At 35.3% G+C, this 25,629-nt stretch overlaps 1 protein-coding gene across 6 annotated transcripts in view; it reads right to left on the reverse strand.

Moving 5' to 3' along the window:
- Window positions 1-21,328: 21,328 nt before the first annotated feature.
- LOC113504398 (potassium voltage-gated channel subfamily H member 8-like) overlaps window positions 21,329-25,629 on the reverse strand; it is a 93,831-nt gene continuing 89,530 nt past the window's right edge. For 4 of the 6 annotated variants that reach the window (XM_026886655.1, XM_026886654.1, XM_026886651.1 and 1 more), the window contains exons 13-17: window positions 25,469-25,590; window positions 25,062-25,351; window positions 24,615-24,816; window positions 24,143-24,292; window positions 21,329-24,059 (exon numbers count right to left, since the gene is read on the reverse strand). In XM_026886655.1, coding sequence (XP_026742456.1) covers window positions 23,559-24,059; window positions 24,143-24,292; window positions 24,615-24,816; window positions 25,062-25,351; window positions 25,469-25,590 — 1,265 coding nt within the window. In that variant the 3' untranslated portion in view covers window positions 21,329-23,558. The remainder of the gene's footprint in view (window positions 24,060-24,142; window positions 24,293-24,614; window positions 24,817-25,061; window positions 25,352-25,468; window positions 25,591-25,629) is intronic. The other 2 variants (XM_026886653.1, XM_026886652.1) reach the window with 1 other exon arrangement.

The following is a 25,629-nucleotide window of genomic DNA, read 5'->3' on the forward strand; positions in this document are numbered from 1 at the left end:
GAGTTACTAGACCCGCGAATGTCGTTTAGTTAGGAGCTTTGTCGCGGGATATAATATCTACTTCCTAGTGTCTCATCACTGGGTAACCGCTCGTCCATTCCATAGGTACTTTTGAGGACTAGGTATATGGGAAATATCTTAACGGTTTTGATTTCCTTAGTGATATGTATATTACAGTTTTATTGCAAAGTCTTAAACACTGAGACTGAGTTTGCCATAGCTTTGAGGGACTGCACATGCACAGGCAAAAACCAGTATATATTTTTGGACGTCTATTAAGTATGGATTCTACTGATAGTCAGTCGCGGTCTTGCCCGTAAGTCGAGAAGGCCTAGACCTAGGACAAAATTTTGGCCGTTGAGGTTCTCTTCATTAATAAGTAATTTAAATTATTTGAAGGATAGTTTTCTTGTTCTAGTTCATTTAATTAATTAATTCTTAAAGTGACTAATAGATGGGGCAGCCATCTCTTGAAGGCAAAGAGCAGCTAATTTATAAAATCCACCCCTGCTTTTAGTCACACATCGATAACCTTCAGCATGTGTCCATGCACGAGAGGACTTGTGAATCTACATATTTTAAAGGATTGCGCGTGAAATAGAAATTGTCACGGAGGTCGTCCGACGAATATTTACCGAGGACGCAATAACATCATCCCGACATACACCTTTGACCCTTTTTGGGAACTGTCGGTTTTAAGTGGGATATATGGACGCTGGCAAACGTTTATTCAGTATCATAAAACTTGTAGAATAAGATATAATTTATTGAGTACTTAGACTAGCTTCTTCGATATTCAAGTTCTGATGCCAGGTTAAAAATTACGTAAACCGTTCAATTGTAATTTATTTAATTTCGGGAAACCCTACATTATCTAATAACAGTGTTCTCAATATAAACTTTGTCGGTTAGTTCTCGTAGACCGTAACATTATTACATTCTGAATGTTCCAGAATTCGCTAATCGAATGCATGGTACCTACACTATCACGACGCGTTCCGCAAAATGGATGAACGAATATTCCGAATTGTTAAGTCAGTTTTGCTATGAAATTCTGTTAGACTATCGAACTCGACTCAATATAACCAAAAACTTTGAGTTAGGTACGGTACGTTTTATAATGAATAATATTTATTCAGAGTTTCCGAACTATTCAAATTTTAGGGTTGATTGATTCTTATATTTTTGAAAATGGCTTTGTTTTCTGATATCCCGTAGACCATGGCTCTCGCACAATATGCTGATAGCGGTATTCGGAGTCCCCTCTCATTCATGCGAAAAAAGACTTGAATGAAAATTTCACCCCAATATGAATGATGGCTTTTGTGATCCAAGTACCTACTTACCTTTTGGGAATTGAAAGAAGTTGCAAAGAAAGATGGGACATTGATTGACGGACGATGGATGTAGTAATATCATTACTCCATTGACGACCGAGTAGTTATTTATTTTTCGAGGAAAGAAAATAATTTCGGCAGTTCTTTCATCCGCCGTCATGAAACATAGTGATATCCATGTATTTTACAACTGGACCTATGCACCTTCAAGTAGTTAGGGAATCATCTCGTTTTTAGTGTCTCATTTTTATCGTGAGGGCAAAGATTCCACTACAGCGTCTTCAATTGTCTGTCAGACTGGACTGTAGCACGTGATGGGAACACAGCCTTGATACAGCAATTAAAAAACCTAGGTAAGCAGGCATCTGAATATTAATTGGATTAAAAGTAACAAATAATAAGACCTAATCACATTCAAACTGGATTTCACAGAAGTAATTCTGGTTGCTGGGCATCTTGGTTGGTCCAAGTTCTACATTCTGTGGTCCAAGCCAACTAATCTTATGAAGGTATGTACTTATATTTGAGATATAGGTACATGATTTCTTAATCGAAATACCAAGTCAAAGCAAAGATTTAACTCGTTAATATTAAACAAGAGTGTTTACTTCAACGAAACACTTCTTAAATTGAGATGCGACATACAATTTCCATTATCGGCGAATAACTTATGGAAGACGAAAGTGCGCTACGAATTTTAATCGTCCTTTATAACGTCTGCTATTTATGTGGGAGTAAGATTTCACCTGGAATTAAGCTCTGTAATTTAACGGTGTTGTTATGTTTCGCTGTATTTCTTCATGTCATAAAGTGTTAAACTGCCTTCGTTATGAGCTCTTATTGTTTATATCAGTCAATAAATCTAGACTGTTCTGGGCTCATGACTGCTTAGGTAATTAAGGTACCTACCGTTTTTATGAAAAAAATCTCTTTTTGGCACTCCAGTTGTCGGATTCACATAAATGTTCTCTCAATGTAGGTTAATCAATACATTTTGTGTGCGTGTCATAGATATAATTTGCTATTTTGGCATCACTCATAGTAAAAAAAAACAAGTTAATTGTGTTTAAATAATCATTTGGGTACTGTCACTATTTGGGTGTGTATATGTACCTACCTATAAAAATGTGATGTGTGTGTAAACGCTATAGATAGATAGTATCATAGTAGATAGGGAGATAGTTGCTTAGTTATGTAGATTATATTTGTGTCACCATTAACTGCGTTTGACCTTGACATGTTTTACTTACGCGTAATATAAGTTCTGTTTTGTGTATTAAATTTAAGGCAACATCTTTTGCTTGTGCCTCCGCCTACGTTGGTTTAACGCCAGAGAAAAAAAGCAGCTTATTTGAAATGGATCTCAAGAATATCAATGCAAAGTTGATAAATAATCCTAATGTTTTTTGGTAGATAAGAATCAATTCAAAAAGAAAACTATAAGCGTATTCTATTTAAAAAGAAGCAGCTATTTAAATAAGCAGTGAACGAAAGGACAGAAAGATAGAGTTTCTCGGTGGACTGTTATTTTTACTTTCTTGGGATCGCGAAGACTTTAACTAGTCACAAAGTACAAACAAAGTATCCATAATTCCATGCTTTCTGAAAGCTCGTCCGAGTATTTTTATTTTACAGGTAGTAACAAAATAAAAAGACTTGGCCGAGCTTTCAGACTTGTTTCATAAACTACCCTCATTTAAATTGACGAATACATTTAACAGTAAAATGAACTGTAAAATGCAAATCAAGGCTTCTAACTTAATATTACAGTCCCTTTAAGAAATTGCGTTATTATATTTTTTTAAAGAGCTTTTTCCGTCTTATTAAATTTCACAACTTTTACGTAAAACAGCAGTGAGAAAACTAGATACGTATGATAAAATCTGCATGAAACGGAGCTTAAAGTAGGTATACTCCTAATAGGTACCTAGTATAGGAAGATTATGTAGATACCTAGGTGCCTACTCTATTTACTAAATAACATTCACCTATTTTCTTAAAGTAAGACAACTTTAAGAGAACTTTTATACGAAGCTATAATACCTAGGGAGAAATATGTAGGTAATTCAGATCATGTAGTACACTTTGACAGCTTGATTTTTACCCAACATTACAAATATGTTTTATTTATTTCACAGAACGACAGAATTCTACACAGCCAGACATGACAGTAAGTGCCTTCCAGAATATTTTATATTTTCGTTTAGATCCAATTTGTCACCTAATAATACCACCATTACTTAAAATCTATCAAAGGAATTCCATATATTGTTGTTGGGAAAATTCCTTCAAATGTATAGGTACAAAATTCATGCCGCAAAAAAACCCTTCCTTTTAATCAAAGCAACGTAATCCATCTAAAAGTCATTTTGTCACCAAAAATTTTGAACAACAGTGAGCCAAAGCTAGCCAAGATATTCTATATTACAGTAGGTAATATAATTTTATTAAGGTAATAACAGCTATTTAGACCCTAAGCTTTTAGGAGCCCATAAATGAGTGAATATGTGCGGCTGTATAATTCTGAAACTGAATACTATATGAATGAAGGAGGCTTTATGTAACTTGATATTATGTTATACTGTGTACAAATTTTGCTCCAAAATAGATATCGAATTTAACATAATTATACAAAAGGACTTAATGGTATTACATTGTCAGGTCCTTTCGCTAATGAACCGCAAAACACTTAGCAATATCAACCTAAATAATATTTGACTTAGGCCCTGTTTTTTGCAATTAGTAATCTAAGCAACGGTCATAAATCTTTGTCGTATCCTTCAGATGAAGTTAACAAATGAGAATTTATGTAAGTACTTATTACGTACGAAATTCCGTTATGAAATTAAAAGTTAATTTGGCGTAAAATGTTAATGCCGGTTATATTTTACACGATTTTATAAAACGTGAATTGTGTGGTTAATTAATGTTGTGATGGTCTTCTTGTTCTTTGTAGGGATTTGTAAGCAGTAGCAAGTTAGAAGGTGCAAATTGTATGCAGGTTCTTTCTTTACTTAGGCAAATTAACAATGGGACTTTTTTTGACTTAAATCAACTTTCTTATCTTATCTATCGAGGATAGTAACTCTAGACACCACTGACCACTAGGACACGGTAAAGGAAACCAAACATTTCAATCTAGAATTGCCAACCTTCACTGAGCTTGGATTTTGATCGATTTTTAAAACCTTCCCTACATGGAAAGCGGCCTGGACCTGGCAGTAAGCATTTAAAAGCTGGCTGTTATAATTATTATGTAAATGAGTGTTTCATCCCGGGGATTATTTATTTTTATTTAAGTGATAAGTCCGTATGCACACAGAAATACGGGAAATCTGCGATCATTTGCATACAGTTATGACGGGCACAATATTGATATTACGTTATGTGGGTCAACTGTTTTTACGTATAGGTTAATGAAATGGAAAATAAATTGCCGTTTTTGCAACTTCACGCTTCGTTATATATAATTCCAACTGTATGAATTTTAAGTGATTTTTAACGTTTATGATATTGTAGAGGTGTAAAATATTCATCATGGTAATGTTTATATTTTGTCTTTGTTTTTTAAAAAGAACTGTGAAAAGGAATCGGTAAGTCTTTTTTTAAATGAATTACCCCTTTGAATTTCTGTCATGATAAACCGATTTTGTTGATTTTCTAACGTGAAGTTGTATCGTTTGGTCCCATATAAATTTTATCAAGTTTTCAGATTTGGTTCAGTGGTTTTATTTGCAGTCGATTTTAAGTCTTAAATTATATTATTCGTTTGATTAATGTCGTATGTTCCTACGGTGGCAAACCTTTAAGCTTGATCTAAATCCTCTTCTCCAAGTTCCGAATACCAATGCACCCATTGCATTGGTCGCAGTAAAACTATTTCTTTACCGACTGTTAATCGTAACTCACCAAAATCCTTTTGTAATTCGGAGACGTATATGCCTTAAGATTAACTCTGCCACCTCTTACCATGTCTGCATCGGAACTTTCATTGCATACACATTCAGTATTATACTCTAATCTTGTAAGTAAATCAGGATTTAATTGGATTATTAATAAGCAAACAATTCATCGACGCAGCATGCATTATTAAACCCGTAAGCGCTAATACTGAACTAATCGCGAACAGAAAATTATGTTCGTGATTTTAGCAGCACCCGAATACAAATGACCTATATTCCGTTTATCGACAAGAAAGCTGTTGTACATTTGAACCAGTCAAGTGTGAGTCGGAAGAGTTCACGAGGGTTCCGCTCAAATAGACTAAAGAAAAAAAAATCCGGAGAAAACGGCCTCCCTTCAAATTTATTACCGCCCCAAACACCACTTAACCTCGATTTAAAATAGTACTTTTTTCTTGTAGCGACAGCAGAAATATCGATCTATAATAGTTTATTAGATGCAGCCTACTGATAGACACACTGTCACCGGAGTCTTAGCAGCAGGCTTCCATTTTTCGGTATGGCTGGCTCGCTTTCAATACTGCAACGGATTGAATACTTCATTCACTAACGTAACTTAAAGAAAACTATTCAGTTTTCGGAGTAAATTTCCACGATCGTTTGAGCTCTGGGAACTTGCCACAGTCTTTCAAATTAGGTATTATTATTGCAGTTGCGAAAAAAGACGCCGCTCTACACCACGAGTTGTAACTAGCGATTGCAACCCAGCAAAGTGATCCAACGTTAATTTAGGCTCAGTTACGACAGCCTATCACGCTGTGTTTATTTTGACGTGTTCTGCCACAAAACAATTATAGTAGATATATAAGATGATATGCCTGGCTGGTGGGGGCTGGCTAACATCACTTGCTAGTAAAAAGCATACTGGTAAGTGACGTCACATGACATTTTATTTCGCCGTATCCTCCATAGAGATAAAAGAAAAATACTTATTCAATATTATTTGGAAGTATGTCCAACGGATTATTCTAAATTTATATTATTCTCGGAATGTTTTTTAGCAAAGAGTAATCTAAATGTCAAATGCAGTAGTGTAGACTATCAGAAACCTTCGGAAAACAGTCATAATGTAACTTAATACCATTGTAAATAAAACGATGTACTGCACAAAACAAATCCAATTGTTGTGGAAATTGAAATAACGAAGCAGTGTTTTTTAAAGCTTACGTTTCTCTCTGACAAACATTGATTGTAAACATTGAACTTATTGATAAGTTTTGTACAATCTAGTGTCAACAAACTATAAAGTTATAATAGAAGCGGGTACTTCAATAAAATATCTGATTTCTTTTGAATGTCTTTATTTGTTTTTTCAAGTTCGAAAGACTGGTGATACCTCCAAGAGGGTGTTGAACCTATCTAGAATTGCTTTTATTTTATTCTGAACAGTTAACAAGAATCAATAAAGCTAACTTTAAATAAAAAACAAAAGACCCGCCTGCACGGATAACTACAATTAAAAATCAACTGAAAAGACTGAAACAAGATAAAAATTCAAAACAGAATTGCAGTCGTAACGTAAGATTACGTAACCGGATTAATTCCTTAAATGAGTTCATGTCATGTGGTTGATTTAGCAATTTTTTTTTTATTATTTATTTATCGTTCCATTTAATATTAAAAATGCAAGTTATGTACATACTTAGAATCAGGGTTTAAAATCCTTCATTTTGATACCCCACTTAGTATGCCTGGTAGATTTATTTTTATTTCCTCACATTATGGCTTCAAACAGCCGCTATCTTGTTTTTTTTATTTCACCTACCTAAGAACACTCGGGCTATTAAGACAAATCTAACGATACCTCAAATGTGAAAATCCATTTAACGGTTCTAGAGATACAAGGTAATAAAGAATATTACACAAGATACGCGCTAAACACATAACCCTCCTGGCAGTCGGGTAAAAAATGCTGTTTAGCTTTTTTTCTTTATGTGTATGATTATGGTTTAGCTCCTATTATTATTATTATTTATTTATTTATTTTTATTCGTTCGTTATGGTAAACTTTCAGCTCTAGCATCAGATTAGCTTCATAGCATACATTATCAGCTAAAAATATTTTTGAAAAATTACGGTTTAATCGGGTTGAAACTTGCAAGATTTCATTACAGACAAAGGCTTAGGTGAAATTCGTGAAACAAAATAAAAGTAAGTAAAAAGTACTTTTCAAAATCATTTTTAACATTCTTGGCAAGAAATGCGTACACACAAAGAAATCATTCCAACAATGCGTTATTTCCAAACGTCAGATTTGTGCGTAAGCTCGAGAATTGTTAATGATGTATTACGCCCTGTCTTGTCATCTACAAGGACAATATAAGCCCATTCCACTTAAGCATACTGAAAACAGTAGAACAATAATATTGTTGTTTCATTAATCAGCTTGTCTAAATAGATTTCCTAGAAAGACGAATGCTTAAACAACTTAAAACAATGTAGTTTGATAAACTTAATGTTACACTCACATTTGTACAAACACACACACACACATATATACTTAATTGTGATACACTTTGAAAACAAGTGAAAAATCCAGCTGCGTTGAACTATTGTTCGTTAAAGCTACGGGTTTTCAAATAAAAGTGGGTTAGGCAGACGATTTACTGCTAACGGGAGAGAACCGTGAATCGTTCATTTGACCGTAGTTGGAATTTACAAAATAGTACGCAGTGAAACGAACACACTATGATACAAATGCATATACAACACGATATCTACTGAACGGCTATAATAAGCTCTTGGAAGTAAGCTTAGGGTGTACAAGGCACTGCAACAATGATAAACTAAAGGTTTTCAATGTGCGGAGCTTACTCCAAAGCTGCTACGAATCACTTGAATATGCATTTTGACGTTGCGCATTATTGGAATAAAGTAACTAGTTAAAGAATATGTTGTTGAAAAGCGACAGATTAAAATTAAGAAGCGTAGGGAGCGTATTGCAAAGAGGGCGTAGTCGCAATTTCATCAGGTAGCTATCGAATAGCTATAGCTACATTGTTATTGATTGATTTTTCCCTTAGAGTTCACTGAGGCTCAGTTCCGCATCAACCGTGATAAATGATGACGAAGTGTGAACCTGTAACATCGTTAATGTTGCCACTTACGGTGGTGAGTTTCAAATATTTTCGCAGCCTCTTCAAGTTTAATGATTGTTGGTATGTTTTGTTCGGAGCTGTCGTTTCAGTTTGTAAAATGCTTGAAAAGGAGCACCGTTACACGAAGTTCTTATGTATTCTTTACGCTGCTTCGAGCGGGCGATAGTTGTTAGTTGAGTTGTGCAAGTTTCATAGGATTTTTCATCTTGTTGGCCTCGTATCTCATAAGTGTCATCTAAAGTTTAGATGACTTTCGAGTTGAGTAGGACTTGCTAAAATGTGAGGCATTGTTGTAAAATATAACGATAGGAAAGGGGAACAAATGAAAAGGTGCTTCATTATAAACGATGGTATTTTGAGTATCTCACTAGGAGCGGTTTATCCATTGTTTTTCATCACACTTCATTATATAATCCTAATCTTTTCCATGAATGATTGCAGTTTAGAATTCATTATTTGTCTGAATTACGAACCATTCTTGTCGGTAGCACTCCGCTGCTGTAGCGATGTTGTGTCAAAAAATCTTATGTAAATTCATTTCAGCTTACAATGTAGGTACAGCAATATTTTAGACGGTAAGAAAGAATACTGAATATGCTCATAACCTATGCTCGTTACGCCAAATTACGCTATAAAGTGCCAAATGGTGAGGGAATTGCGAATTCCGAGTGCTTACCTAAAGTTTGCAATGTAGACTGAAACAGTTCAAGCTTTGTTCGTTTAGCACAAATTTCGCTTGCTGCATTCATTATCAGATGACAGAATTTCGTTTGCTTTATGTTTACAACTTTAATAGAATTTATTAGAACGTTTTTTGCTGAATACGACTCTTTTTTTGTGTTTGTCCAGTGAGATTCGTTTTTCCTGGTTTTCAATGTGACTGTTTTTTGGTGCGTTAATAATTTGGCAATCAAATTGAGGAACGATTTTTAAATTCATTTATTTAATTTACGGATTGCCTTTTCAAGCTTTTCGTTTCATCAAATATTGGCGTAGTTTTTAATGTATGTAAGTGACGCAAAATATCATAATTGACATTTCAGTAGGTTAACAAAATTTACGCTAAATCAATTGTTACCGTCTACAACGCTTAGTGCTTGCACCGTTACATTACTTTGTTTTATTATTCTCCCTCTCGTGAAACAAGTGCCGATCACATTTCTCTTTTTCTGTTCGCTAAGTCGTCGAATCTCCGCCGGCATCGAATTCTCTCATCCGGTATTATGTTCGTACATACGGAACAAATGGGCTCTTACGTGCAGATGTAGATCGATAAACAGTAGCCACAGCCGCTGCATTCGCCATGTAATACGTCGCTTTTATATAGACCTGATTTTGAGAAAGTTTTTCAGTTTTCTTTTTGAGTTCAGGTTTTAGAGGGGATATAACGTCCTCTTAAAGTGGTACTGTTACTGTTGTGGAAGCGAGAGGGCACTAAACAGCGTAGAGCGGTGTCTCGCTTTAACAACTGCAAATTTTACATTAAGAGGTTGTGGTAAATCTCCAGGCTCATTGTTGCTGATTCGAAAGTTCTTGTTTTGTTTGGCTGGGCCAAAGGAGTACGTAATTTATCAGGTCATTGTGTTACGGTTTGTGATTGGAAGAAGTATAGTAGGTTGTTGGTAGAATTGTTCTGAAGGCAGATCAATTGGGTCACAGGCCAAAGCAAAAAAACAGCAAGCCTTGCAGTTGTTGTTTTGTCTAAGGAAGACTCCGATAGGGCTTATGGCAGTAGTCACTTGGAGACTATTCTCTTGATTTCCAACTATTCACCAAAACTTTATGTTATTCTTAAAATGAACTTTCATAAAGTTCGGTCTTCAAAGAACGAGGAACACTAAATTTTTAATTCCTGAAGATGTAGCTTAGTTAGTATTAAGTGGGTACAATATAACGTGTTCACATTTACTAAGTCCAGAGCAGTCCAAAACACTTTATTACCCAGACTTCCCCAATTCCGTCTTGTAATTTGGATGCAACAGAGACAATGGCAGTTAATATACAAGTGCCTACTAACACTTGGAAAACGCTTAGAACAACGCTGTTTTTATAGGCAATAGAAAACGTGATGCGACTAGCAATCCTGTGCTGGTCATGAACTAGTGAGTTGTCCTTTTCCGTGATTATACATATTTAAATTAAGTGAGAAATATTTCGGTATTTTTTTTAAGCATCTTTAGTTTCAACTGTTTTAGCTGTTGAGTGCCACTACAGGTCAAAATCATTTTACTTATTTCCAGATTTCTACAGAACCAGTTTCAGGATATTATACATATTATATAGCTTTTTTTAAATCTCTATCCATGATATCAGTTTCTTCGACGTGTCTCTAATGCTTTAAGGTACTTATACAATTAAAAAGGGTTAGTTAAAGTTGGCAATTATTCAATCTTAAATTCGCCAACCTCTATTGTTTTAATGGGACATTGATTGTTCAAGCTATTAAAACTTGTGACTGCACTCAATATTATAGAACATTTTAAACCTTTGAAATCCTCGGTACCCCGCCTACGCATACATTAGTACCCACGCATTCAGCGACATACGTAATACCAGATTGCAGTTCCACAAACGTGTCAGCCAATCAATCACGCTCCCGTACCACGTGATGTCCCTTCCCGGCGATAGTAATTATACAGCAAATAAAACTATTTGCGTAGTACCGGCAATGTTTGCAGTGTACGGTCGAAACCAAATATGGTTTAGATAGATATCGGTAATTGTGAATAGGTTGATGGATTGACGTAAGTTGGTGTAAGAGGATTGAGGATCGTATTGATCGAGTTGATACGGGGTTGAAGGTTTTCGTGATAGTTGCAAGCGTATAGTTCTGTTAAACGTTCTGATTTCTATCAGATCATTGTTATATTTTTTAATTTTCGGTTGTTAGAAGGATAAACAAAATAGGTTTGATATATATTTTATCATTATATATAAATTTCATTTGTAGTTTTTTTATTCGTTGTTATCGCTTGATACCAGACGTTAGTTTAATAATTTGTAACTCATAACCTCATTTCAGGACTGAACTGAATTAAAAATAATACATTATAGACTAATTTTCGATTACAATATTGGTTGATAAATCATTTAATATTTAAGTAGTTAAATTGTATGCGATTTAGGGTAGAATGAATTAACATAGGGTAGTAAAAGCTTGAATAAATAATCTGGTCAATATTAAAATTACACATTTGAGGGTTGAAATTATTGAATAAACAAGGTTATTTCCGACTACTCACTATACTATACCCACGACGGCATTTTATTTTAGTATCGTAAATCGAGTCAATCGATTTTATTCATGCAACATTATAACATTTTATTTTATGTCAAGTTGATATCGAAACGAAGTAAATAGAATGAGTTTTTAGTGACGGAGCTCGCTAGCGTCTGCGTAAAAAATATCTATGACAAAATGTACAGCGCCCCTAGCGGTCACTTGAAAAACTAAAATCGGTAGTATGAGTTGACAAATAAAACCTATCGAAACATTCAAAACGTCTTCGACAGCGAGTAGCGAGAGCGTAACGTTTTGCGGTGGTTTCTCTAAGAAAACGGTACCATGAGTCACAAATTTGACAGATGGTATCGACAAATACCATTACGATTGTAGTTAAGTAACTCACTTGCTAAACAAGGTGTGAAACGGTATTCGGTTTATAGTAATTGTTTAGTTTTGGGTATTTCTTGTGAGAATCATGTCAGCAAGAGAGTATTTAAAATCAAGTAGCACTAGTTAAAAGTCAATTTACATTGAATACACGCTGTCACTTTTTTACAATGAAACATACATAAATTCATTATTAAGGAAACGCTGGAAATAAGACAGCGTTCACAGAGGGCTCCATCCCAACCAATAGTTCATTAAGTAATATTAAATTATATTAAAATATACTGAATATTTTACGCTCTATGAAGTTTAAAAAGTATTAGGATTATTCAAACACTAGCTGTAGCCCAGGACTCCGTCCACGTGGACTTCAGTTTATAGCGTTCGGTGGTCTCCGTTTCCATCAGGCTATCTGTCAAATTCAATACAATCGGTTCAGTAGGATTGGCGTGAAAGCGAGACAGACAGACAGATAAATTTTCGCATTTATAATATTAGTTTCAATAGATGCACAGTTTATCGGTATATGAACAATTCTACAAAACTATCGCGATCAATCGGAAGACATAGGTACTCCCCAAAGTTGCGCCACATAACCATTCCTAGGTACCCACGACACCGCTTTCAATTTAATAATGAAAAATTACTAAAACCCAAAAGAGCAAGAAGAAAAGTGTCCATCTATTTGTGATATCAAAAGAGTTCGTATATCTACATCAACCGCATATTTAAAAAAAAAACACTTTGCGAAACTTCAACGGCAAAGATGGCGACTTGAGCGGTTTGTTTTTTGCCATCGGAATTTAACGAAATTCTCCATAATCCGAAATCTGCGGATATATGTTGTCGACTCAAAATCAATATTTTTTTATGTTTTGTTATTCATATAAGGTTTCGATCGAGTTTACCGTAGTCCTGCATGAAATTATTAATGTAGATTTGAAGCTTTTCGGGAATATATATCTTACTCTGTCTTTTAAGCAACGTTAGAAAGAAACAACTACATTAGGCGTGAAGTTAGGCACGTTCGACAACATGACAAGTATGACAACACGAATACTACAATAACAATCGAGCTCTCGATAGCGAGCGCGTCAAGGTTTTTTAAACTCATGGTATGAGTCCAATCGAAAACTATTCGATCCGCGTTTATACGCTATCGACTGTAGTAAAGTCATTGACGTTTTCGATAGCAACTCATGGTAGAGGTACAGTACCTCTACCATGAGTTTTGAGTGACCGGGCTCGCTAGCGTCTGCGTAAAAAATATCTATGACAAAATGTACAGCGCCCCTAGCGGTCACTTGACAAACTAAAATCGGTAGTATGAGTTGACAAATAAAACCTATCGAAACATTCAAAACGTCTTCGACAGCGAGTAGCGAGCGCGTAACGTTTTGCGGTGGTTTTTCTAAGAAAACGGTACCATGAGTCACAAATTTGACAGATGGTATCGACAAATACCATTACGATTGTAGTTAAGTAACTCACTTGCTAAACAAGGTGTGAAACGGTATTCGGTTTATAGTAATTGTTTAGTTATGAGTATTTCTTGTGAGAATCATGTCGGCAAGAGAGTATTTAAAATCAAGTAGACTAGTTAAAAGTAAATTTACATTGAATACACGCTCCCACTTTTTTACAATGAAACATACATCAATTCATTATTAAGGAAATGCTGGAAATAAGTCAGCGTTCACAGAGGGCTCCACCCCAACCAATAGTTCATTAAGTAATATTACATTATATTATTATATTATATAGACAGACAGGCAGAGAAATTTTCGCATTTATAATATTAGTTTCAATAGATGCACAGTTTACCGGTATATGAAACAATTCAACAAAACTATCGCGATCAATCGCAAGACATAGGTACTCCCCAAAGTTGCGCCACTCCTAGGTACCCGCGACACCGCTTTCAATTTAATAATGAAAAATTACTAAAACCCAAAAGAGCAAGAAGAAAAGTGTCCATCTATTTGTGATATCAAAAGAGTTCGTATATCTACATCAACCGCATTATTTAAAAAAAAAACACTTTGCGAAACTTCAACGGCAAAGATGGCGACTTGAGCGGTTTGTTTTTTGCCATCGGAATTTAACGAAATTCTCCATAATCCGAAATCTGCGGATATATGTTGTCGACTCAAAATCAATATTTTTTTATGTTTTGTTATTCATATAAGGTTTCGATCGAGTTTACCGTAGTCCTGCATGAAATTATTAATGTAGATTTGAAGCTTTTTCGGGAATATATATCTAACTCTGTCTTTTAAGCAACGATAGAAAGAAACAACTACATTAGGCGTGAAGTTAGGCACGTTCGACAACATGACAAGTATGACAACACGAATACTACAATAACAATCGAGCTCTCGATAGCGAGCGCGTCAAGGTTTTTTAAACTCATGGTATGAGTCCGATTGTAAACTATTCGAACCGCGTTTATACGCTATCGACTGTAGTAACGTCATTGATTTTTTCGATGGCAACTCATGGTAGAGGTACAGAGTATTCTGTTTTCAATTTGAAAGTTGTCATCGTTACAATAAATTTTAAAATGGAATCGGCTTCAAGAAAGCAAGAACGTTTTACATTTTAAAGTTGCCATCGTTTGCGAAGCATGATTGAAAAACTAACTTTGATTATATTTCAACATTGATACGTTCAATATTTGTGGTAATAATAAAACCAAGTGCAAGGCTTTTCAATCGTCATTATTCGTCGTTATTTGTCAATTTGAAAAAAATAAACCAGAGATCTAGCATAGTAGCATACTCTTCGTAATATATTTTTTTCGGCGCCACGTTCGAAAATTACTAGTTTTTTTATTTAACTATTCAAAAAAGCTCCTAAGTAGATAAAGCAAAAGATAAAATAATAACATAGCAAAATAACAATGATATTAATGATTGAAAATGAAAAGGGTTTGCTAATGGTTAGCAGATAATTAAGTATTTAACTTTAACGTGCTCAGCGGAAAATGGCGGAGAAAATTAAGATAAATTCTACCATTACCTCCTGCTCGTTTACGTACACAAAATAAAAATAAAACAAAATCAAGCTTGTTTACTAGTTTCCTTCGCTTTTCCGATACTTTCTAATTTCACTTTCTGAAATTGACAGTTGCAATGGAGGTAAATGAGATTCTTTCACGAATGGTTGAGAGAAAAGTGTACTGGGAAAGCAATGCTAGAAAAGATTTTTATTGAATTCTAACATGTTGATCAAACATCACGTTATAGGTACTCAATCTAATCGCCAAAAATGTTGATCTTGATGATAATGAAATCAAAGTGCACGTACCTCTTAAAAAAATTGGGGAAGCGAGGCACCACTTTTCGCCATATCTGTCTCGCTCTTGCGATTTAAATTTTAAAGGAATTGGTAGGCTGCTTTAATTCGTAAATCTTCATGACATTATGTTCTTTGATACTTTACAAGGTACAGGACCGTAGAGCTTTTAATAATACCGAAATATGAAGCGGTGGCTTAAAAATGAAACCCAAAATAAATCAAATAGGCTTTAACGAGAGTATATATAGGGCAGTAGTTTATAAGGACGTAGTTCGCCCGTTGCAGCGTCGGCAAATTGCATTTCACGGCTCGCGAGCCCTGAGCGCACGGTCCATGAGCCGTCGACATGGTTCATACCAAACTGGGGAATTTTAATTAAATATTTTACAAATGCCCCTTACACAAAGAACATCCTTATCTTGACTAGAAAGGATAATTAGCTAGATATTAGCTCTACAAATGAACGATAACCCGTTTTATGCTAACTATAAATTAAAAGTGCTGATGACAGTTTTTAATGAAACCCTTCATTAACTTAATAATGGATAAGTAAATTAGTTTCAGCTGTCTAGGCAAGATCTATTAAAATAAAAATCGTTGCTGTTTTAATAATTTTGTACTGAAGATTTCAATACAGCGAAAATATTCAATTTCGCTACTTCATTATTTTTTGTAAAGTTATCGTTACCCATTAAAATGTTCTGAATCTGTTTTTAAAATCATTCCGCCATTGTAAGACGTAAATTGCGATGGAGGCCATTTTTAAGTATAATTTCCTTCTTCTTTCATACAATCTATTGTTATGATCTAAGTTTGGGTGTAATAAAAAGTATTTTAATTTAAACGAAAACCTTTTTCTTATCTTAACTAGGCCAGTCTCAAGTTGGAGCAGCTTTAAGAAGATATAGATTGTCAGATTGCATTATAGTTTCAGAGATAGAGCACAAACTCTTAACATTTTAATTTAAAATAAATTCTAGGTCATAACACATAACCTAGTATTATTAAATCGGTTTCGTTGACTTATATAGGTGCTACAGATATAGTGGTGAGTAAAAACTAATTGAACAGGACTGTTCACAATACAGTTTCATTTCATTTCATTTCGACACAAAGAGCAATGATAAAAGGTAAACATGGGTCTGTGGACAGTATTCGTATTCGGAAAATTCAATACCTGTGTGTTATGGATATCGAAATGCGCATTTTATTCTGAAATTTAAATTTATAAAGTTTCACAGTAAATATTCTCGTTATGTCCATATTGCACGTAGGTATACGTCAAACAACGCTGAAATAACATAATTGAACTTTATTATTCAAAGTAAAGAGCTAATGATACCATTTTTATAAGCTTTTTAAGTAATAATAATAATCTCTTCCACACCGATATCGGTAACGGCGACTGCTTCGCCGCTGTTCTCTATTGGCGTGCGTGTGCTCTCATGTGGCTGGAGTAACCAATTTAGTGCGTAAAAGTAAGTAGGTAATAGTATGCTTTTTAATTAACATTTAACCGAATACTCAGTTTCCGATTGATCTGAAATGTAACATCAAGTAACATGCCTATGTATATTGCGTGATAATGCAATTGTATCGTGGTGAAGATTCCATGCTGAAGGTTGCAGGTGTACCGCTAGTTTAGTTTTTTTTTGGCTAATGTGTACTTTGATCTCGAAGCAAGAAAATAAGCAAATCGGTTTATCAAAAAAAGTAACACTATTCTAGTATCTAGGGCGTCTAAGTACTAGTGTAACTATATTAATTGACTATTAGTACCTGCAATTCTCGTTGGAAACAATTCTGTCTTTGTTCTGATAATTTCAACGAAATCTGAATACCAGAAATGCGCGTTTAAAAATGTTTTTCCAATAGGTACTGCGATTCAAATGCGTTGTTTAGGTATTGAAATGAAATCATTTATTCCGCAAATAGGATAGACGTCATCACTTTAAAGTGTACTTTTTTGAAAATAGCTAGATTCGACATTTCCTAGCTGGTTACCCTGAAAAGAAAGGTCGAAACAAAATCAAGGGTCATCGCCTCTTTTAAAGTCAATGTATTTTTCATAATGGGTAAATGAATGAAGTGCCTTTTCTGGAGTGGATGCGTTTCCATGGACACGGAGCTGGGTGGAATGGAGTGTAACAAATCTGATGTGCCTAATGAAAGTCTGTTCCGCATCAGAGATGATTAAAAATTCGAGTACTGTGATTCGGCAAACATGGCGCTGCGGTACGATCTACCCAGTTTCGCATCGGGGGAAACGCACTGTTATTGTACGGTATTATTTGCTGGAATTCATTACAATGGTTTTGGGACCTTGTATACTACCGTAGAATCAAACCACGCCTGACATAATTCCTAATGTAGAGAATAAAACTGTTATTCAAGAAAGAAAACTTATATTTTTGCTACGAAGAAACTGTCCGACTTTTCACGTTAATCATAAAGTAAATGATAATTCAATTATATCGATTTAATTCACATAGACTCTATGGTTAAATGAAGTGATCCTTAATAGTATTACACTTATAAATATTAAAATAAACGGTACCTACCTGGTGAAAATGAAATACGGAATACTTGGCGCGGTTTTGCGCTGCAGCAATTTCGGTAAGAGCATTGATAAGCTGTAAACAAATCCCTTTTAAATGTGTGCTGTAGTATGAGTGTATGACGAATGTGTACAGGCGCCATCATGAACTCAATAATAATGATTGTTTTGTAATCCATATATTCACTGTATACTTATATTAATGTATAATGTCTTAGGTAGTGGGTGTATTTCGACTATAGATATACTCATCATCGTCGTAGCCTTTTCACAGACTGTCAATTTCACGTGCCTTCTGAACCACTGAGGAACTCGTTATGACATCGATGGTCACCTATCCTCAGACCAAACATATAAACCTTAACTTGTGATCGAGCAACTTGTGCGTTCATGCTGAATAGCTTAGCCACGATGTCCTCATATGTCGTCAGTACAAGCCAAAATTCAAATAATTTCAATGTTCATGTCCTCGTCTACTTTGGCCTATTTTGTACTTTTGCGGTTAAAAGAACAAATTCAGTAATAAGTCAGTATCGTGAAACTGCAGGGTTTGTCGAGCGAGCAGCTCAGCAGCGGCAAATTAAAGAGGGCTCTGCCTCCGTCACGACCTACATTTACATCATTACTTACTTTATTACTCGGCGAAAGCAACAACTTGCACAGCTTTGCATTTTATGGATAACTTATTTTCCATGTTAATGGGAATTTCTGTTTCATTTCGAATGTATGATGTACTTTCATAACACGGCGTATTTTTTGCATTAGCTCTAATTAAAAAAGCTTTTGTTTTAAGTAAGCCGCTTTTGGGTACTTTTCTAAACTGTAATTCTATTTTTCCCATAACAAATTGGCGATGGTAATGAACTGGCAAAAAAAAAATCATAGTATAGCTATTTTCAAAAGTGTTTGCAGCAGAAATGTCGCTCTAAAATCATGATAATTAATTTAAGAGACTTGATTAAAGGGCTGAAGAGTGAAAACCGATGTCTTTATTCATTGTTCGAATTTCATAATTCTCTTAAGTGGCAAACACTGTTAAACATGACGGCGCTCGACAGGGTATCAGAATAACGTTCAACGTTTCACTAGTATATTACTGGGTTTAAGCTGATAGATGCATTATAATATGCCTATGTGTAACTCGAAGTCGAATTTTAAGTTATTGGGATTGGACACATCATTTCATACCTTTTTCCGGAAGGAAAATCATCCAATGGCTCCTTACGCTTTGGGTTGAGCAGAAGTGAGTCTCAGACTTCTACTGACTAAAACCCACCCGTGTTCCTTCCTCTGCCCATCATTTAGTATGGTCTAGTAGCTATGAAGTCTGGCTTTTGCCAAGGAACCCCTGCTCGATCTTCGATTCGGAAAACCTGTGAATATTGTTTCATATCTAGCTTCTAGTTTTGTCCCAAGTTGTATTGGAGGTTGGCTTGCAACTTACCAAGCACAAACATTAGTTAGGTTATAATCAAGATCAAGAGATTTAAAAAGCGCTGTAGTTATACAACCTTTTACATCACATTTTATCTGATTGTCTGTCAGTTAAATTGGCACTAGCGGTAGCGATAATATCGAATGCGGCGGAAGTTCTCTTAGTTTCAGATTTATTTTTCTTTTATTATCTTACTTGCCTATGATTATCACAAAAGTTTTTGACTTCTATGTAAATAACATTATTACTTTTTACTTGAAAAGTAGATGATCAGGTAGGTAAGGATATGGGTTTCTTTTCTACAACTCATTGTTTCACAAACATTAAAGTAGTATGTACAAAGACACCCAGACCAAGTTAAAGCATACGTGTATCACATAAATGATTGCCCTATGTGCCCTACGTGGGGATCGATCCTGCGACACCTCGCGTATGGGAGTTTGGCGTGGCGATTTCAACCACCAAGGTATCCTTCAAGTACCTCAATATAGATGTCATACAAAAATATCGTTCAAGAAATTTAATTTCTGCCAAAGTACATTTTAACAGGAAAATGGGGACAATGAAACACAATTTTGAGGAAAACGCCGAACAATACGCAGTCGTTGAGGGTGTTCATTTTTTCCTCTTTTGTATCTTTGAAAAGTGATTTCCTGCCAGTTGTTGACAAACATGCTATTCCAGTGGAATCCAGTGCATATTTGAACGTATGCCGACTTCATACGTCATTTCCGTTCAATTCGTCTGAGGAAACATTGTCCGTATTACTGACTGCCATATTACTTTTTCCAACCTATTGTAAATATTCAGGACCAAATAACTATGGTCTATTCATATTCCGGTCAAATAATTTGATTTTATTAACAATGCCGCGATTGATTTCAAGGGATGTTAGCATGGATACTAATCTTGGGAGTCCTTTCACGTATTTTTTTGTTGGGAATTAAAGGTATTTGCGTATCCAATCATATTTAGGTTTTAGAATAATGTAGTATTATAGTGTATTTTTAGTATTGTTGGAAGCCGAAACGAATTATTAGCGAAAGCAAGATTTTTGAAAAGACTGGGTTAACAATTCATGTCATTCTCAGAACATTGAAAAGGTTCCATCGTACTCACTAACTCCAAAATACAGTACTAAGTAAGCCTCTAAGATTTTTGTCCCTTAAAATAAAAATAATAGCGCGCCATATCCGTCTGAAACAACACAAGATTTGAAAAAAAAGGGGGTTGTATTCACTGAAATAGCCTCATTGTTTCCTTAAAAGGATAATACAAAACAAAAGATGCTGGCATGAATATAAGTTCGAATAAATTTTCCCTACTGAAGCTTCCTAAATGAGTTCTTGGGTAGAAGGGTGTTTGCAGTCATTATGGTACGCCCAATAATAATAGAATCAGGTGAGCCAGTATTAACTTAATACTAAAAGGGGTATATTCTACGCCCAGTTTAATAACGGTGATCAAGTTATTGTAAGTATATGTTTTCCAACATACCAGTTCCATTAACGAGGTATCTTATACCCTAATCTATTACCTATTTAAGGTATAAACCTATTTAGTTTTTTTATGAAAAACCTTCGACTTTTACAAAAAAAAACGTCTTTTGCAATAAAAAAACACAAAAGAGGTTTGATGTAGATATTTTTTTTTATGATTCCTAATTCAAATAAGGCGAAACGAATGAGGTCGGAAGCAATGAGTACTATTCTTAACGCTTCGAAACACATAATGAGGACGAATTTTCAATTATCTGTACCTGTCGTTATCGTCAAGGTCAAGATTATCTTGTTTTCGGTATTTGCGGTCCTATATTATTCAATATTCTTTTTATTTATCTTCCAGTAGTATATTGAACCGAGGTCCTGCTAATATGAAAGTACCACGCACACATTTATTTATCTAACCATTTACAACTTCCTCCCGTATGAGTTTAACCGCCAGATAACATTATTTTTCCATATCCCTAACGACCGGCTAATTACCACGTAAAATTTTATATCTTATTCTAAAAATAATAATCATATTCCAACATCAATTTGTCTTTATTAAAGTTTATGGTAACTATTACTTTGTACTACAAGATTAAGTTTCAATATGTACAAAATATTTAATACGTACACGTAATCATAACTTTTAGTAAAATAGTTTAGATTTTAATAAAAGATACAGCATTATTAAGTAAATAAATAAATAAATGAGATTTTAGGCACTGCACGTGTGTTTAACATCATATCACATTCATGGGTTCTATACAACGTACACCACATTAATTCTAGTAAGCGTTTCCGTTCTTATAACAATTATTATCAAGGATACAATTTGAATTTCATTTCTCTACAAGAATATACATTTATAAGTATATATTTTAGAAGAGCTGGCTTAACACAACATTTGATGCGTCTTTCATGCTGAAACGTTTAAAAACAAATGCCTGGTTCCAAATTCAATATGATGATAGGTTATTCAATTATGCATAAAATAAAACATTAATCAGACTAATTGCTATTTATACTTATAGAAATATCTTCGAAACAAAAACAAAGAATCATAAGAACTACAAGGTATTGCTTACAAACAGTTTATAGATAATATTTATATAACGTTGGCCATTATTGGATTTCAATTAATTAGTTATAATCTTCTTAATATCAGATTCCATCGTTATTTTTCCTCTTGTTTATAAACCGTCATATTGGGTAAACTGTGATAATGAGTTCTTGGAATAACGAAAGTTAAATTCTCATCCCATTAGGTACAAGACTTTGACATTGATTTAACGTCGAAAGGGTCGTTCAAAACTTACTTATCGAGTGTCAATGTGTTTTACGTACTGTCCCTCTAGCCAATACACTTTTCGACAATCCTTATACGATGTATGGAGATGACAGGTCTGTCACGTGATTAATGGAACTGAACTGTAATTTCCACACATTTGACCGTTTTGTCTTGACGCCAACGTTGCAGAAATGTCATTTGGCTGGAGGGCATTTTAGGGACATTATTATGTGACACACCATTCTCAAACCTCGATAAAATGCAGTAGTAACGCGTTAAGACAGTGCCTATGGAACATCTCATAGTTTTGACAAATACTTGTAAGTATCACTTACGATAAAAAGTTAATCAATGATTCTCTTCTATTCTAACTTGGTCACATTGGAGAGGGGACAAAATTTCTAATTACAAATAATATTTCCAGTAGAAAAGTAAATACTTTCGAAATTCAGTGTCTATTTATAATAGGCATTTCTAAATTGTGACAGTTACACTTTTGGCACGTAACATTTGTTTAGGGGAGACTTGGTCAAAATAAATCGAAGTCAAATGAACAATCCAGTCCAAGGTTTTACTGGTTGGAAACATTGTCAGTTCATGTGACTAAAAACTTTAAAGGAAGACTATAATGTGATTCTATGAAAAGGTTTAAAAATATACTTTGAGATCAGGGGAAACTTGGCAAATACGGATTATGTTCAGTATTGTCTTATACATAAGTATACTATTATAAACACACCGAGTTATTGGCTTTATTCTAAAAGTTTTTATAAAATAGAGAACAGTTTCGTAGACAATATAAATAAAGTGAGTGACGTAGACGTCTTCGAATCTTTACAATTTTTTTTCGAGTTTTTCAAGGGTATTTACACATACGCGTTTCTTGTATAAACGCGTTTATATTCTATTACGATCAGTGAGATATTGTTGAGTATGAGCAGAATGACAGCCCTGACATAGAGCATGCTGTAAATATAATAAGGAAATATACGATGAATAAAACGTCCAATATGATTTACAATTAACCTAGTCAGTTATTAAAATCTTCTAAACAAATTATCTAATGGTTCACAGAACAAAATAGCCAGTATGGTATTTATTAAAATGGTTCTATTTTTAAATAAACCGTCGAATCTGTCCAAGAAATAATTCCCAAAATCTCTCTCTCTTTCATTAAGCCTAACAGTGACTAGACGAAATAGTTTTATAGGCTAAGCTAACAATAAAACTTCTCGTAAACATGATATGTACAATCTTTAAGTATGTAATTGTTTAATACAACATACTAACTAGAAAATATTCGTAATAATAAAGATAGATTTCGTTGATTGAGAAGTAATATAAGTAGATGTATCTACAGAGGAAACAAACGAAATACACTTACATATAAAGTAACCGAATTTACAATTAAACTAATGGCTTTATTACTTGAAGTCTAAGGGCTAATGAGCATGTATTAACACGAAATGGAATTATGTTTAACTGTTGATGTTAAACTTGAGGCTGCGCGTGCTGGGGTGTGTGGAGCGCGTGGCGAGCAGGCGCTCGGACGCCTCGCACAGATCGCTCGCCGAGTAGCGGCTGCGGCGCAGACTCGCCGACGGACCCTCCTTCTCATTCACCTTCCTCATATCAATCTGAACTTCCAAATCCTTAACGCTATCACTTGGACTTCGGGTCTGCTCGAACTTCTCGCTGGTCGTACTTGAAGGTGTCTGGCTTCCAGTTTCTGACTCTACAATTTGTTCTAGCGTGGACGGCCGCCGGCTGCGAGCGTCGGTGTAGTAGTCCAAAGGCCCGGGCATAACGGGCGCGAGGTTCGTCATCGGCTCTATCCCTAGCAGTAGCATCACGGTGGCAGGGTGTTCCATGATATACTGCGTAACGCTGTGTAGGAATGGCTCAGTTTGTGTACTCTTATGCGTTTTTGGACGTTCTGGGGTAACCGGTCTCTCTTGCTGTTGGATACAAATTTTCAACTGTAAGTGTACAGTGCAAATTATGTTATTTGCCATTTTCTATTGCAGTATACTTATTTTATTTTAAGGAAGACGAATCTTACCTGATCCCAACAAAACACGTCAGGAGGATGGCTGCAGCTTCGCGCCAACTGGTTTGGTGGCGCGTTCCACTGCAGGTTGGGGTTGGAATGTGCCGCGTGCCAGCCAGCAGGAGCCGTCATTTCCTGCAGAGCTTGGATAGCATTCCGGACCTGTGCAAACAACTCGTAATCGAAATGTTGTTTCCAAGTATTAAAAGTTAGTCTACTTCAGAGTTTCGAGTACAGTTAAAGTCGTTGGAATATTACTGGAATTTCTAGTGTATTAAATCGCTACTGTTTAACATAAAAGTGTTACATCTTAGATAAACAGACATTGAGTGCTTTTGGATATAAAGTGATCATGAATAACGTCATGGCATAATGTTTTAAGTACTAAGATCTCAATGATGCCATTGTTTTGTGAAGGATTAGTTGCAACATCATTTCGGACGTGTTGGCTAGAGATAAAAGATGAGATCACTGTTATACTTGCCTCCATGCTGAGCGCTGCCACGTCATGGTGTAGACTAGACACCTGGGTGTCAAGCCTGTCAACAGACGATCGTGTGTTGTGTACTTCTAAATTTAGCCCTTCCAAAGAATCGGCTCTCGTAATTTTGGGCGTCGCCACCGAGCGCTGTCTTTCTATTCTCTCCCGTAACTCTCTATGAGATAGCCGCGGTTGTCCGTCCGTCCTACAAAACGTTTTAATGTTATTAAATGTTTAACACACACACACACACACACGTGTTAACATTTTAGAAATACGCAAAGCTTTACAAAATAAATATTTAATGCCAACGTTTTGCGGTAAAAGCTATGTCGAATAAGAATTTATTTTGACATTCAAAACAGACATGATGTATTATTTTAGTGTAATCCTGAAATCATTTACATTACATGTGTACAATGATAGAATTTTAAAGAGTTGGTATGGAACCTGAATTTCGTCGCGTGTCGTGGGCTGTTTGTATTGGAGGTTGGTAATTTTTTGGGTGTGAGGGCTGTGTCTTCGGCAGCATTTTCGTCATCTTCAGATATTGACGGCAGGGTCAGGGATGGGTGTCCGTTCCCGTCGGACTCCTGCTCAGCTTCGTAGCCTTCACGCAAGTTGTATGTGAGGTCGTGCTGGATGTCGTGGATGAACTCCTGCTGATACTCCGGGTATAGACGTAGAGCTTCCGCTAGGCCTCCCATGTGTATGCATTTTAGGTCACAGTATGTAAGAGCCTGATAATGTAAAAACGAAGTATTAAGGAAACTTGAAAGGGATTCAAATATTTATCTTCGTTTGAAATCTGCTCGTAGTAGAAATTTAGTAAGCAAAGACAAACATGAATAATTTACCTTAACATCGCTGCTAGATTTTACCACAACATCGGGATTATTGCCTTGTGGGTGAGACGAACCCGTACCGTTGTAAGCTTGCAAATGGGTATTCATATCGCATCCCACCAAATCTCCTTTGCCTATTTAACAAACGGTCCGTGAACGTTTTTGCATATGTC

Source organism: Trichoplusia ni, chromosome 22 (assembly GCF_003590095.1).
Source record: "Trichoplusia ni isolate ovarian cell line Hi5 chromosome 22, tn1, whole genome shotgun sequence".
NCBI classification, from domain to species: domain Eukaryota; kingdom Metazoa; phylum Arthropoda; class Insecta; order Lepidoptera; family Noctuidae; genus Trichoplusia; species Trichoplusia ni.